Below are 14,286 nucleotides of genomic sequence, written 5' to 3'. Positions count from 1 at the left end.
CAAAACCTAGCAAGCTTTGCAAAAATGAAGGAGTGTCATTATATAACCCAGGGAGAAGGGAGATAGAGGGAAGAAATCTAGCATGCTCTGTGTATGCTTGAATGACTCAATAAGCAATATAGAGCCATTAATGAGTTTGCAGTTCTGTAGAAGGTGAGAAAGGATCTCAGTGTGAATCAAGCATGAGCTTGCCAAAGGGTCTTAAGTAAATTTACGCTTCACTCTGCTGAGGACTCTGGCAGAGGCCACCTAAAGTAGTCAATTGTAGTGTTTCTTTACATGCTTCAGCTGCACACACACATACACATATGTACAGATATATATATAATGTATATAAAGAGAATAAAGAATGACCCAACTGGAAGAGAGCACTTTATGCTTAATACTGCTGCAACAGCGTATCTCAGAAATACAGTACTTTATTAAACAGAATGCGGTGGGCTTTCATTTAAGGTAAGGCTACATACAATCTCGCCATACGTCACTTAATGGATCCCATATGTAGTACCCCTAGCCTTCATAAAGGGCTGTAGAGTGCTCGTACTTTTGCTACCACAGTAACTTCATCAGGTTTCGTAATGATCAGAACCTTGCTACGGTCTGTTTATATTTTTAGATTGTGTGTCTAGATCCCGTTTTCCACAGATGTCCATATCTCAAAGGCATTACTTAGATAGGCTCTATCTGTAGCTGGTTGTATCACAGGAGATGCCACAGACTAAATAACTCTGGATGGTTCACCAGTCTTTTCCTTTAAAGAATAGTTCCTCCACACAGATGCGCACAGGGTCATGTTTGGGTGTGTGTATCCTTAACGATGAGTTTCCCTTCTACCTTTTGACCTTCTTTTCAATGACAAAGAAGGCATATGAATTTATAAAAGCATAGCAAAGTTATTGCTTCAGATGTTATTTTAAAATGTATCGAGGCTTGATTTTCTGGTATTTAATGGAGTTTTACACAATTACAAAGAAGCCAGTAAGGTATTTGATTGTGTAATCCTCCAGTATGTAAGCCTGAAACCTTTCCTGAACTATAGTGTAGTTTAATTAATTGTCTTGAAATGCAGTTTAAAAAACTCAACAGTTGCCATCACACAATAATTACATTCTTTTAATCCTGTAAACTGTCATTTTTGGGGTGTATTTTTTTGTGCTGGATATTAATGACTTGCATAAGTCAGATGTCTCATCCTCAGGACAGCTGAAGATACCCAGTGAAACTGAGAGATAAAGTTTTTCCCTTCTGCAGATTTGCTCTACAGGCTATGTTTTCATCATAGTTATAAAGTATCTTTAAGTCAGTCTCTGTTGGCACAAGCTTTCTTTTCGGTATTGTGTTTCTTTTTCTGAGATAACTTTTTCTAGAGGGTGTTCTGTTTTTAATATCTATTTCAGTTTACTTTGCTTTCTTAAAATCTTGACATCTTCTTTCCCATAAGAGCAACTTGATGACAACAAGATGTGTCTTTTTGCATAGCTTAATATAGACACTAGATGCACATGGCAGACATACCATCATATGGAAGATGTCTGCTGCAGAACAGCTGCATAATGCAATCGCATATGTTTGGCTTTATGCTCTTACAGTGGACACCTGTCTTGCTCCAGAGCCGATGGTACTAATCCAATCATGCAAATGTTCCCTCCTGGTTCAGGAATCCTGTTGTACACAGGAATCTTTGGATGTGGTTAGGCTATCTTAGTCATTTACTGAGGATAAAGAAAGAGGCTACCTTAATGACTTAATGAGGATGAATAAGTACAAAATTCTTAGATTTCTCTTGGGAATTTCTTTATGGAGCAAAGTATGGATCTTTCAGAACAACCAGTTTTCTTTTGAGCTCAAGAAGTTCCCTGAAGTACAGAGGACCAGAATTACAGATACAGTCCTGTGTGTAATCCACAGGTGTGTGTGTAGATAAAAACATGTTATGTAGATGGGGTAACTTCAAAACACTCACAAACCTAATGCTTTCACAAGGAACTGCAGCTATATTACTGTGAAGGTGAAGGACAAAGGTTCTCTGGAAAGGAAGGAGTCTTAGAAAAATACTATAATACATTGTGAAACTGTAACACTCTTCTTTATAAAGGTCCATGGTCCATTGCTTCATTCCATCCCCTTTTTAAAAAATAACCCAACATTGAAGTAGTCAATGCTTTCCTGTAGTGGTTTATACCTTTACCATATGAGATAAGGGTGAATGTAATTTCTCATCATAGCATGTTTCTTTAGTATTTGTTTCAAGAGCACAGTGAGATCTAATGATTATTTACAGTGCATCCAAAGTTATAAAAGCTAAATTGGCTATTTAGAGATACACACTTACATAGACTGCCACCAAAACCTGCAAATTCCCTGAAATCACTGTATGGCATGATTTGCAGTCTTTCTGCAAAGCACAGGGAAAATTCAGTGAATACATGGATCCTAAGAAGAAAAAGTATTATTTAACCTCTGGCATAATGTAAACCATACTATTTTGTGTGGTTATTCCTAACGGTGATCTGAATCCTACATATTTCACTCTTCCTAGAAGGATTAAGAAAGAGCTTTGAAATCATTAGCGAGGGTTGGGACTGCAGCCTTTACTTCCAAACAGCTCCCTTACCTCATGTAAAGAATCACAGTGCATGCTCCTGCAGGGCGACCCGTGCTGTGCAGCTCTCAGGAGCTCTGTCATCGGTCTCATCTGAAGTAGCTCTTTGCTCAGCTTTGAAAAACAGTGGGAAGTACAGGGTCAGACACAGGTTTTGTGCTGAGGAGACATGGAGAAGGCAGACCTGGTAAACCTACTGAAAACAATAAGAGTGTGCTCATTTGAATTGTTAGCTTTGTGTTACTGTCTTTGAATTTGTTCTCAACAGAGAAGTTATTTAGATGAGTGAGAAAGGGACTATTATTTGTTTGTAATTAATGGCTAGATTTGAATTGTTTCAAAAACATATTTTAGAATGCTTTTTTCCTGACGTTTTCAAATGGTGTATCATTCACAAATGTGTTGTCAAAATAGTTAAATAGATTGTCCTGATTTCTGTCAAACTACCATATTAGACTAAATATTAGAAGTAAACTTAGGAAATTTTAACAAACTCCACAAAGTCCATTCTGAAGTACTGAGATATTCTCCCATGGGACAGGTGTCTCTAGTGAAAAGCCTCTGAAACTGGAGCTTGTTTCATGCACTGCCTTTCACTGGCTTTTGAAAATCTCAAAGGATAGAGACTCCACAACCTTTTTGGGCAACCTGTTCTGGTGCTTGGTAAAGCTTTAGAGAAAGCTAATTTTAGCTTTATCTAAAACTTCAGATAAAGTTCAGATAAAGCTAGTCCTGTATGAGAGAATAAACACTGACCTCCAAAGGCATTTTTCAACCATATGATTTGGTTCATCTAGCTAAAAAAATGTATTTTCCAAAGCAGATAATAATAATGTAGTAAAGAAACTTCAGCATTATCTGGTTCTGTGTTGGAAGGCTATTAATGTTTTTTTTTAATGCCATATGAAAATCTTCCTGTTACTCTAGAGCTGATAATAATATTCTAGGGAAGGACTAAGTTGCATTTTAGTAATGCAATAGTTTTGCTGCTGTAATAGTACAGAGATATTTTGTTTTAGGAATTCAGCATGTACTTCTATTACAAACATCTAAATATAATGAGATCATGAGTCATTAACAAAAGTGGTTATTATATTTAAGGATCTGATTAAAAGAAGTATAATAAAAATATATGATCATGTATTATCACATTCAAAGACTGGAGGAAAGTATACGTAACTCCTCTCTCAAGAAGGGCAAGAAGGGGAGGACCCACAGAACTACAGGCTGGTCACCCTCACCTCGATCCCTGGGAAGGTGATGGAGCAGCTAAGTCTGGAAACCATTTCCAGGCACATTAAGGACAATAAAATCAGCAGGAGTAGTCAGCATGGCTTCACCAATGGGAAGTCATGCTTGACCAACTTGATAAACTCCTATGATGAAGTGACTGGTCTGGAACATGACAGGAAAGCAGTGGATATTGTCTACCTGGATTTCAGTAAGGCCTTTGACACTGTCTCTCATAAGATCCTCATAGACAAGCTGTTGATGCATGGGCTGGATGAGGAGGTGGTGAGGTAGACTGAAAACTGGCTGAATGGCCAGGCCTAGAGGGTGAAGATCAGTGGCACAAAGTCTAGTTGGAGGCCAACAACTCGTGGTGTACCTCGGGGGTCAATGCTGGGTCCAGTCCTGTATGTATCTTCATTAATCATGTGGATGATGGAGAAGAGTGTACCCTCAGCCTTTTTGCAGGTGATACAAAACTGGAAGGAGTGAGTGATACTCCAGAGTGATGGGCACCTTGACAGGGTGGAGAAATGGGCTGCCAGGAGTCTCATGCAGTTCAACAAGGAGAAGTACAAAGTCCTGCATCTAGGGAGGAACAACCCCAGACACCAGTATATACTGGGGGCCACCCAGCTGGAAAGCAGCTTGGCAGGAAAGGACCTGAGGGTCCGGCTGGACACCGAGTTGAACCTGAGCCAGGAATGTGCTCTTGCGGTGAGGAAGGTTAATGGTATTCTGAGCTGCATTAAACAATCGAATTGCCAGCAGGTGGAGGGAGATGATCCTTCCCCTCTACCCAGCACTGGTGAGGCCACACTTGGAGTACTGTGTCCAGTTCTGGGCTCCTCCATACAAGAGAGAGATGGAGCTACTAGAGAGAGTCCAGGGAAGGGCCACTAAGATGATTAAGGGACTGGAGCATCTTACATAGGAGGAAGGGCTGAGAGAGCTGGGACTGTTCAGCCTGGAAAAGAGAAGGCTCAAGCAGGATCTTACCAATGTCTGTAAATACCCAAAGGGAGGGTGCAAAGAGGATGAAGCCAGGTTCTTTTCAGCGGTGCCCAGAGATAGGACAAGAGGCAGTGGGCACAATCTGAAACACAGAAGGTCCCGTTGGATCATCAGAAAACACTTTTCTACCTTTTTCACCTTTTCTGAGGGTGACTGAGCATGGGAGCGGGCTGCCCAGAGAGGTTGTGGAGTCCACATCCATGGAGACATTCAAAAGCCATATGGGCACAGTCCTGGGCAACTGCTTGAGCAGGGGTACTGGACCAGATGACCACTGGAGATCCCTTCCAACCTCAATCATTCTGTAATTCTGTGATCATACTCAGCTTTTCCATAGTATAATTTGTGTGGCTAATGTCTATGTTACTGTCTATGCCTTCCCGAATTCCTCATTTACAAATACTAAAACCATTGGTAAAACAGCATCATTGAGTGGATTTTAAAGACCTGTGAGACAATTATACAGGTCAAAAAAATCTCGGAATGTATTAAATAAGGTGATAAAAAAACCTCTCTGTATCAATAATTATTCTTTCAGTCAAGACTTCTCTTTAGAGTGCCATCTTGTGTTGATGTGCCTCAGTCTGAGGCCTCTTCAGAACAAAGTAGGAAATAGTAAAAAACTCAGCAAAACTAAAATAAATTCAAGCTAGTTTCTTTGAAATTTGCACTCTGGTACAGACAACTCTGCTGTTTAAAGTTTTGCTCATAAAATATGAATGGTAACATGCTGTAAAACAATATTTGAAATACCTGTTGTTTGTATTTAGCTGTAAAAGGACAGTCTGTTAATTCTAATATATATGTTCTTATATTAGTAAGCTTACCTTTTTAGAGTGTTTTTCATCCCACAGTGCTGAGTTATGATTTATTCATTATTGGTGAAATCTTGGCCTTGGTGAGTTCCTGTTGACTTGAAGAGGTCTTGGATTTCTCTGTCCTTTGAATATAAGATTCTTAGCCACCACTGAAACACAGTAGCATTGATGTTCCAGAAACTGCTGGAACAGTTGGGAGGTTTTTTGGGTAGAATAAACATCATATGATGAAAAGTGTAGGTGTACAAATACGTTTAGCTGGGCTGGAGTTTAGCCAAGATGCTTATGGAATTCCAGGGTTCTTGTGGAATAACACCATGGTCCTTCTTACCATTACTCCACAGTATAGGCTGGTTGTGTCTGTTTTTATGAAAAAAGCTTCTCCAGTCACAACCACTACTTTAGTAGAATAGATTTAAGTCGCTTTATTTTTTACTAAGAGAGTAAAATGGCTGCGGTATAGCTTTCAGCATCGCCAAGAACTTAGCAAAGTGAACCTTGCCCAGCTAGCACTCCATAATGTTTGCTTATTTGCCATCTATTTGTATATCTGGGAAGTAAAAATTTTTAAAAAATAATGTATAAGCTGCCCAAGAATGCACAAAAAATGAAAAGCAGAAAGTAAAATCTGGATCGGCCAAAACAAAACCAAACAGAACAGCTGACATTTCTTACTCAGCCTCAGTCTACTCTCATCTTTCTACAGGTTGTATCTGCTTACCACTGTGGTATCTCCCACATCTTTCAGAGGCATGTTCCACCTGTCACATGAATATTGTGAGATTATTCAGACAGGTTACCTTACAGGTTTACAGTGAGATTGGGTTTTAAATATATTCCTGCTCTTTGGCAGTGTGTATACCTATGTAGAGCTTACACTAGCTTGACTTTATACTATAAGTAAGCTTATACTATAGAATAGACTCTTTCAGCTGGAAGGGACCTACAACAGTCATCTAGTCCAACCGCCTGACCGCTTCAGGGCTGCCCAAAAGCTAAAGCATGTTATTAAGGGCATTGTCCAAACGCCTCTTCAACACTGACAGGCTTGGGGCATTGACCACCCCTCTAGGAAGCCTGTTCCAGTGTTTGACCACCCTCTCGGTATAGAAACGCTTCCCAATGTCCAGTCTAAATCTCCCCTGATGCAGCTTTGAACAATTGGCACATGTCCTATCACTGGATCCCAGGGAGAAGAGCTCAGCACCTCCCTCTCCGCTTTCCCCCTCAGGAAGCTGCAGAGAGCAATGCGGTCGCCCCTCAGCCGCCTCTTCTCCAAACTAGACAAGCCCCAAATCCTTAGCTGCTCCTCACAGGACATTCCTTCCAGCCCTCTCACCAGCTTTGCTGCTCTCCTCTGGGTGCATTCAAGGACCTTCACATCCTTCTTGAATTGTGGGGCCCAGACCTGCACAGAGCACCCAAGGTGAGGCCCCCACCAGTGCTGAATACAGCAGGATAATCCCCTCTTTTGACCGGCTGGCGATGCTGTCTGTCTCTGATGTACCCCGGGATGGGGTTTGCCCTCTGGGCTGCCAGGGCACACTGCTGACTCACATCCAGCCTGCTGTGACCGGCACCACCAGAGACCAGAACAGGAAGTTTCTCCTTTGGAAAAACTAACAATTGCCATGGCTGAAAGCAGGAAACAGAGATTCAAAGTTACTTTTCGTCTCCATGCCTGTTGCCTTCATTAAGAGAAGTGAAGTGGTCACTAATGTTTTCACCTTTACCATTTGTTATGTTAGCAGTAAGTGAGGCTATGTGCCTTCCCCGAGCTTCTCTTTTTAGATCAAGAGTTTTTAGGTGTGTCAGTCATGTTGCGGCCTCATTAGTGTCTGTGTGACATCCCTCAGGAAGACAGGATACAGGAAAGGGTGGCACATTCCACTTCGGAGCACAGCCACAGCACACATTAGAAAGTGGCAAGATAGGTCAGTATCGACTATGAAATTTTCAGCTTTTTCAAATTGAAAGAATGTCCAGGAAATATTTTAAGTAGTGTGTGAGTCCAGGAAGCAGAATATATTACAGTACCTAGGTGGTTTGCCTGTCTGCCATTAACAGTCACTCTGTAAGAAGTGACACTTGCATTGTTACATGCGGAAACTCTGAGACCATTTTCATCACAGCAGCAGTTGGGTAGCTGCATGGTGAGCATGCAAAGAATGGGGGTGGCTAAAGGAAAAGTCTGAAAATGTCAAAAACTCAAAAATGCTTTCTGCTTCTGTCAGTGCCTTCTGCTTCCAAGCATTTGCAGTCTCAGGTTAACTGCCCAGCTCTTATTTTCTTCTGGCTTTTCCCTGCTGGAATAATTATCCTTTTAAATAATCTCTCAGCACCAATGATCTTCAGTTAGCTAATAGTTTTGTGGAAGTCAATGGCTTTATATTAACTTTCTCCTTTCCAAGTGAATAAAATAAAGTATATGTGAGACCACTAGCAGCTGCTGTTGTTGAAAAGAAGTTACAGCTGCCCTCTTCAGGTAGTGGAAAACAAAGTTGCCCAGCAAGGCAGCTCTGCATGCCTTCAAGCTGATGGTGGTTATCTGTAAAATTCTGTGTGCACCTAAGATTAGGTTCACATTCGGAAGTATACACTTAAGTGTATAAGCCTTATTTTGTCGTGTATTTTCCCTTTGAAAACAATGGAAACTAGTAATCTAATAGAAGTTGGATATTCTGTACCTTTGTGGATGTGGATCCACATCAGTAAGAACATGTATATACTTTCATGTACATACACAAAAGTTCTTAGAAAGTTCAGCTTGCTGAATAGCACGTGTACTTGAACCAAAATAAGAGTATCCAAAAATGACATTGGAACAACATAGCTTTTATAAATGTGTTAGTGGTGGTGTTCTTGTTTATTTACTGTGGCTAGGGACATTTCTTGTATTTATGATATGAAGTCAGAATAAGACTGTTCCCGTCTCAAGGACTCACATCCTATTACAAGAGAAGAGACAGGCAGACACCATAGGGGAAACACAGGGGCAGTATGGAAAACATAAGCAGCAGCGTAAGAGCAACCTTGTATCCCAGTTTTCCCATAAAGCTTGTGATTTTCTTTAAGCTCTGTCTTCTAGAATTGACTTATTAACTTAGTTTTCATACATTTTCATTGGTTCTCACATGCACAATGATGGACAAAACCAGAACATGGAAATGTGACACTGAATAGATAAGTCACCATCGTGTGACAAACAAAAGCCCTCCAAATGTTTGCTTCTTAGTTGTAAGCCAATCTTTTAATTTTGGAGGGAAAGGAGTTTAAATGGTTGAACCTAACTAATGACTAGAGTGGAAGATAGTGAAACAGCCATGCCAACATCTCTGGGAACCCTCTACTAACACGCCTTGGAAATTTAAGTTAAGAGCATCTGATTTGGTTAAATAGGGACAAATTTCAGAAACAGGATCCAAAGGTGCTCTTGAAATGGCTGGAGTTTGGGTTAGAATGCATCCAGGTGGATATATGGAGGCAGGCTATTGAAGTGTCAATACAGCTTCAGGGTTTGAGTTGTTTTCCCCATTAGACTGCAGAGCCAAAATACTCAGTGATTATAAAGGTTCATCAAATGCATAAAATCAAAACAATTGTATAGACCCTAACAGTAACGTCTGTTCTTTGTCAGAGGTCAAATTTTCCTGTCTTGCTTCTCCTCATATCTACAGTTCTCCAGCCTTAAGATCTTAGCTCCAATGTCCACTCAAGAGAAGAAGGGCCTTTCAAGTGCCAAACATAAGTACAATGACCATTTTCCTAACTTCCCTCTTCCAGATGCTCAGACATTTCTGGGATCATAACACAGAAGGTTGGGGGCAAGGGCAAAGATGACAGATCTTGTGTTCCCTTTGCCATCTTTAAGTCTCAGGATAACTTATTTTGTTGAGGTTGTAAACAAAAATAAATATTCCCTTAATGCTTTTCTTCATGGCAAGCATGGCTAAACTTAGATTGCTCTGCTATTCTAGGGCAATCCCTTGCTCTGGAATAAAGGCAGTCTGTGTATACTGTTGATTATGAAAGTCAAGGTAGCAGTGCCACCATGCTTCCCCAACTAAGAAAATGATCTAATCAGCTTCCAAATGTGGAAAAACTAAGAATAATGGCAATAATAAATACATTTTGTATAGTGTGCCACGGCAGAGCGAATTGGATCATGTTAGGCTTCGTCTGCTGCCTAATGCAATGTAACATAGCAGATAAAATAAATCAAATGGGTGACACTCTATTAGACTTGAAAGATGATAGCTCTTGTAAAGCAACTGATGTGAGAATATGTCAGTGCAGTAGATTTCAGATGTTTATTGAAGTCCTGAGTCTTTGAAACCCAGCAAATGCATATTTTAAGGGCTATGAAACAAGTGACTACAAATACAGCAGTATGCTTATTACTGACAAAGCTCTTGCCTGAAACAGAATTCAGCTAAATTTTATGTTTTCTTTGTGTGCTCAATTCATTTTTTTTCATTTCTGCATGTGCTTCCTAGAGACATTGGCTTGAACTTCAAAGCATACCACTACGAATGCTTTAGTGATTATCATGGCAGCTAGACTCAGAGGTTTTACTTGCAAAGCTCAGTAGTGCCTACCAAAGATCGTTTTAAGTTTCAGTTTAATCATATGGATTCAAAGAAATAGTTTCCAAAAAATATTTTTTATTGTTTTCAATATTGTAATAGAAAGTTATGTTTATTGGGGTCAATTGTAAGGAAGGTTTTAATTTGTGTTTCTTTCTTGTATTTCTTTCAACTGTTTGTTCATTTTGAATGCTTAGAACAATTCACTATGTGATTCATTACTTGAGCCTTAAAAAATTGATCTGCTAATTATCTTTCTGTAAATAAGTATGGAGTTGCAGTAAGGGTTGTAGCCAATTAGGAAGCCTATGAAGTCATGCCTATTCTCTTTACTTAAAGCTGTGGGTTTTGTTTCTGTTTTGCTTGCTTTATGAAGGCAGAACACTCAATTCTCACTCAATATGCAGTTTAAATACATTTTTTAATTTCATCATTGTGATGGCATTGTGAATTAAATTTTTCAAAAGTATAGACAAAAAACTGGTTCAACAGCAAGGGGGTTTTATTATTTTTTTTAATATCTGAAGAAATAGTGGAAGCACCTTTATTTATTAAAATAACATGTGGCCTTCCCAAATACAGTGTTTATTCTATACAAATATAATACATTTTCTTAAAGTTTACAAATAAATTGTTAAATTAGTTAAAAATTAAATTTAAAGTAGCTTCTTCAAGAAATTTGTCTTCTGGATCAGATTTTTATGTGTGTTCTCATCAGCAGAATAACAAGCTGTGAAGACTAAACCTGAATTTATGAAGGGGGTGTGCCCCCATTAGTTTCTGGATTTGTTCTCCATTAATTTTAATTATAAAGGAGGTTTTCAGAGTCCGATAGGATAATGTTAAGGTCTTTGGGTACTATGCCTGTAATTTTGGTTTTGTAATCTCTTTGGATTTTGTTTAAGCTTAGCCTCTGTGAGTACTTAAGAGTTTTAGAGTTCTTAACACTTGTTCTTCAGATTATTAAAATGCTTCTCTAATGTATCTTCCTCAATAATTAACATGTATTCATAATTTGGAATTAATGTTGCAGTTAATATCTGAAGAAAAAAGTTAACATTAAATGTGTTTGGGGTTTGTTATAGGTATTACATGATAAAACCAAGAATCTCAAACTAGAACAAAAATATAATTAACTTTCTTTCTCTGTGTAGCCCACTGTTTGTGAACGGGAGCTCTGTGTATTTGCTTTCCAAACATTAGGAGTGATGAACGAAGCTGCTGATGAAATTGCAACTGGGGCTCAGGTAGAATTATGTAATGCTTATTTCATGTCTGATTTTCTATACTAAGTCTTCTCAGTCTCTTCTAGTATTTATTTTGATTTATATTCCACATATGAAAACTGTTTGGTAAGTATTATTTATTTGTCCACTTTTATAGCTGTAAATACACTGTTTTCTGCATGATGTTTTCAAACGGTACTAATGAGGTGCTTCCATTGTTTTGCTTCCATGTAATTAGAGTAAGTCTGTTTTCTTCTTCTGTTGTATTCAGTTAGGTCACCTGGGTTGTTAATAAAGGCAGCCATTGTCATTTGGAGATAATTCCCATTTATTTTCACCTAATGAGCCATTACTACTCTCATACAATTAATAAGCTACTTCCTGTTCATGCTGTTGGGATACAGCTATCCACTGAGCATCTGTTGTTTTGATCATTAAATAACAGTGGGAAAGTCCTTACTGATGTTTTTCTCTATTCTCAAGTATTAGGAATTTAATATAAGTTTGCTTCCTGAGTCTTAAGTTCAGTTATTAATGTAGTTATAACCACATCACTGTTTTCTTTCATAATTCTGTATGTGCCTTAAAACAAGGTATTTTAAACTGTGTTTTGGAATCACCATTTAACCTTAGATTACAGTAAATTCAAAAGTTAAAAGATCTTATGTTTAAGATACTTTTAAGATCTTCAGTTAAAAGTTTACACATCTTACGGAAAAGTGCATTCCTCTCTGATTTCCTAGACATCTGTCACTCATTGTGCATTTATATAGTAAGCAACACGGTTTTTTTGGAAGAGCAAACGTTCAGTTCACTTAACTTTAACTAGCAGTAGTGAGTCTAGCCACTGGAAATAAACTATTCATCTGGGAGCCTGAATACTGCCTATGGGCATGTCCTCAAAGGAAGAAACTTGCAGCAGTGTACACCAGCTTCTTCACTTCAGTACATGACTGCGAGATCTAAACATCAGCTCTTCCTGTGATGTCTGAAGACCATTAGATGGCTATATTTGCAACATCTAGCATACCAAACGTTGGGATACCTCTGTAAGCTTGTAAGAAATGGAGAGAGGTATGCCGATGAAGCCCCAACTCTTCCTCAGCCTGAAGTCCTCTGAAGACTTCAGCTATGTGTTTCTGGGGAGCTAGAGTTGGTTTTTTTTTGATTCAGGCACTTACATGGTACATTACATGTACATTTAGAATCATAGAATAGTTTGGGTTGGAAGGGACCTTTAAAAATCATCTAGTCCAACCCCCTTGCAATAAGCAGGGAACATCTTCAACTAGATCAGATGGCTCAAAGGCCCATCCAACCTGACCTTGAACGTTCCCTGGGATGGGGCATCTACCGCCTCTCTGGGCAACCTGTTCCAGTGTTTCACCACCCTCATTGTTGAGGATTTCTTGGCTGGGCGAGGGCATGTGAGCAATCCAGCCGTTAGGTGGGAACGAAGCATAAGTGTACAAAGTGCTGGAGCAGACAAGGACGCTGCGTCCTTGTACGCTGGGAAAAAGGAAGGTAAGAAGAGCCTGACAAGCAACTCCTGGATGCCGAAGAATGAGATAAGTAACTGCTGGACACCTCGTGAAGAAGCTTGCACAGCCAATAGAGGATAAGATAGTGTTGCGTGAACCAGGGTATTGTACCAATTAGAGTATTGTATAAGGCGCGTGCACAAGCACATAAGGTATAGAACTGTGCTAAAAGTTGTAGTAAATAGATTTCACTTGATCACATTGGTCTGTGCGTGATTTCCCCTGTGGATCCTCTGCAACACCTCATCATAAAAAATGTCTTTGTTGTGTCTAGTCTAAATCTTTTAGTTTAAAACCATTACCCCTTGTCCTATCACAACAGGCCCTACTAAGACGTTTGTCCCCATCGTTCTTTTAAGCCCTCTTTAGGCACTGAAAGGCTTCAACAAGGTCTCCTCAGAGCCTTCTCTTCTCCAGGCTGAACAACACCAGCTCTCTCAGCCTTTCCTCACAGGAGAGGTGTTCCATCCCTCTGATCATTTCTTTGGCCTTCCTCTAGACCCACCCCAACAGGCCCCTGTCTTTTCTGTACTGAGGACTCCAGAGCTGGACGCAGTACTCCAGGTAGGGTCTCACAAGAGCAGAGCAGAGGGGCAGAATCATCTCCCTTGATCTGCTGGTCATGCTTCTTCTGATGCCGCCCAGCATATGATTTCTGGGCTGCGAGCGCACATTGCTGGCTCACATCCAGCTTTTCACCCACCAGTGCCCCCACGTCCTTCTCCACAGGGCTGCTGTCAATCCCTTCATCTCCCAGCCTGTATTCATACTGGGGCTCACCCCAACTCAGGTGCAGGACCTTGCAGTTGGCCTTGTTGAACCTCATGAGGTTCACATGGGCCCACTTTTTGAGCTTGTCCAGGTTCCTCTGGATGGCATCCTGTCCCTCAGCATGTCAGCTGCACCACTCAGCTTGGTGTCATCTGCAAACTTGCTGAGGGTGCACTCAATCCCACTGTCTATGGCATTGATGAAGATATTAAACAGTCCTGGTCCCAGTACAGACCCCTGAGGGACACCACTCATCACTGATCTCCATCTGGACATTGAGCCATTGACCACTACCCTCTGGATGTGACCATCCAACTAGTTCCTCATCCACTGAACAGTCCACCTATCAAATCCATCTCTCTCCAGCTTAGAGAGAAGGATGTTCTGGGGGACCATGTCAGAGGCCTTAACTCCAGATAGATGACATCTGTAGCTTTTCCCCTGTCCACTGATGTAGTCAGTCTATGATAGAAGGCCACTAGGTTGGTCAGTCAGGAC

The 14,286-nt window shown here is 40.2% G+C and overlaps 1 protein-coding gene across 2 annotated transcripts in view; it reads left to right on the top strand.

Moving 5' to 3' along the window:
* The window catches only part of PARP8 (poly(ADP-ribose) polymerase family member 8), a 118,328-nt gene that overhangs the window by 83,495 nt on the left and 20,547 nt on the right, over nt 1–14,286 (top strand). For both annotated transcript variants that reach the window (XM_049794338.1, XM_049794337.1), the window contains one exon: nt 11,405–11,497. In XM_049794338.1, coding sequence (XP_049650295.1) covers nt 11,405–11,497 — 93 coding nt within the window. The remainder of the gene's footprint in view (nt 1–11,404; nt 11,498–14,286) is intronic.

This window comes from Accipiter gentilis, chromosome Z, assembly GCF_929443795.1.
Source record: "Accipiter gentilis chromosome Z, bAccGen1.1, whole genome shotgun sequence".
Lineage (NCBI taxonomy): Eukaryota > Metazoa > Chordata > Aves > Accipitriformes > Accipitridae > Astur > Astur gentilis.
The sequence above is the reverse complement of the archived record's forward strand: the minus strand, read 5'-3'. Positions and strand labels throughout refer to the sequence as shown.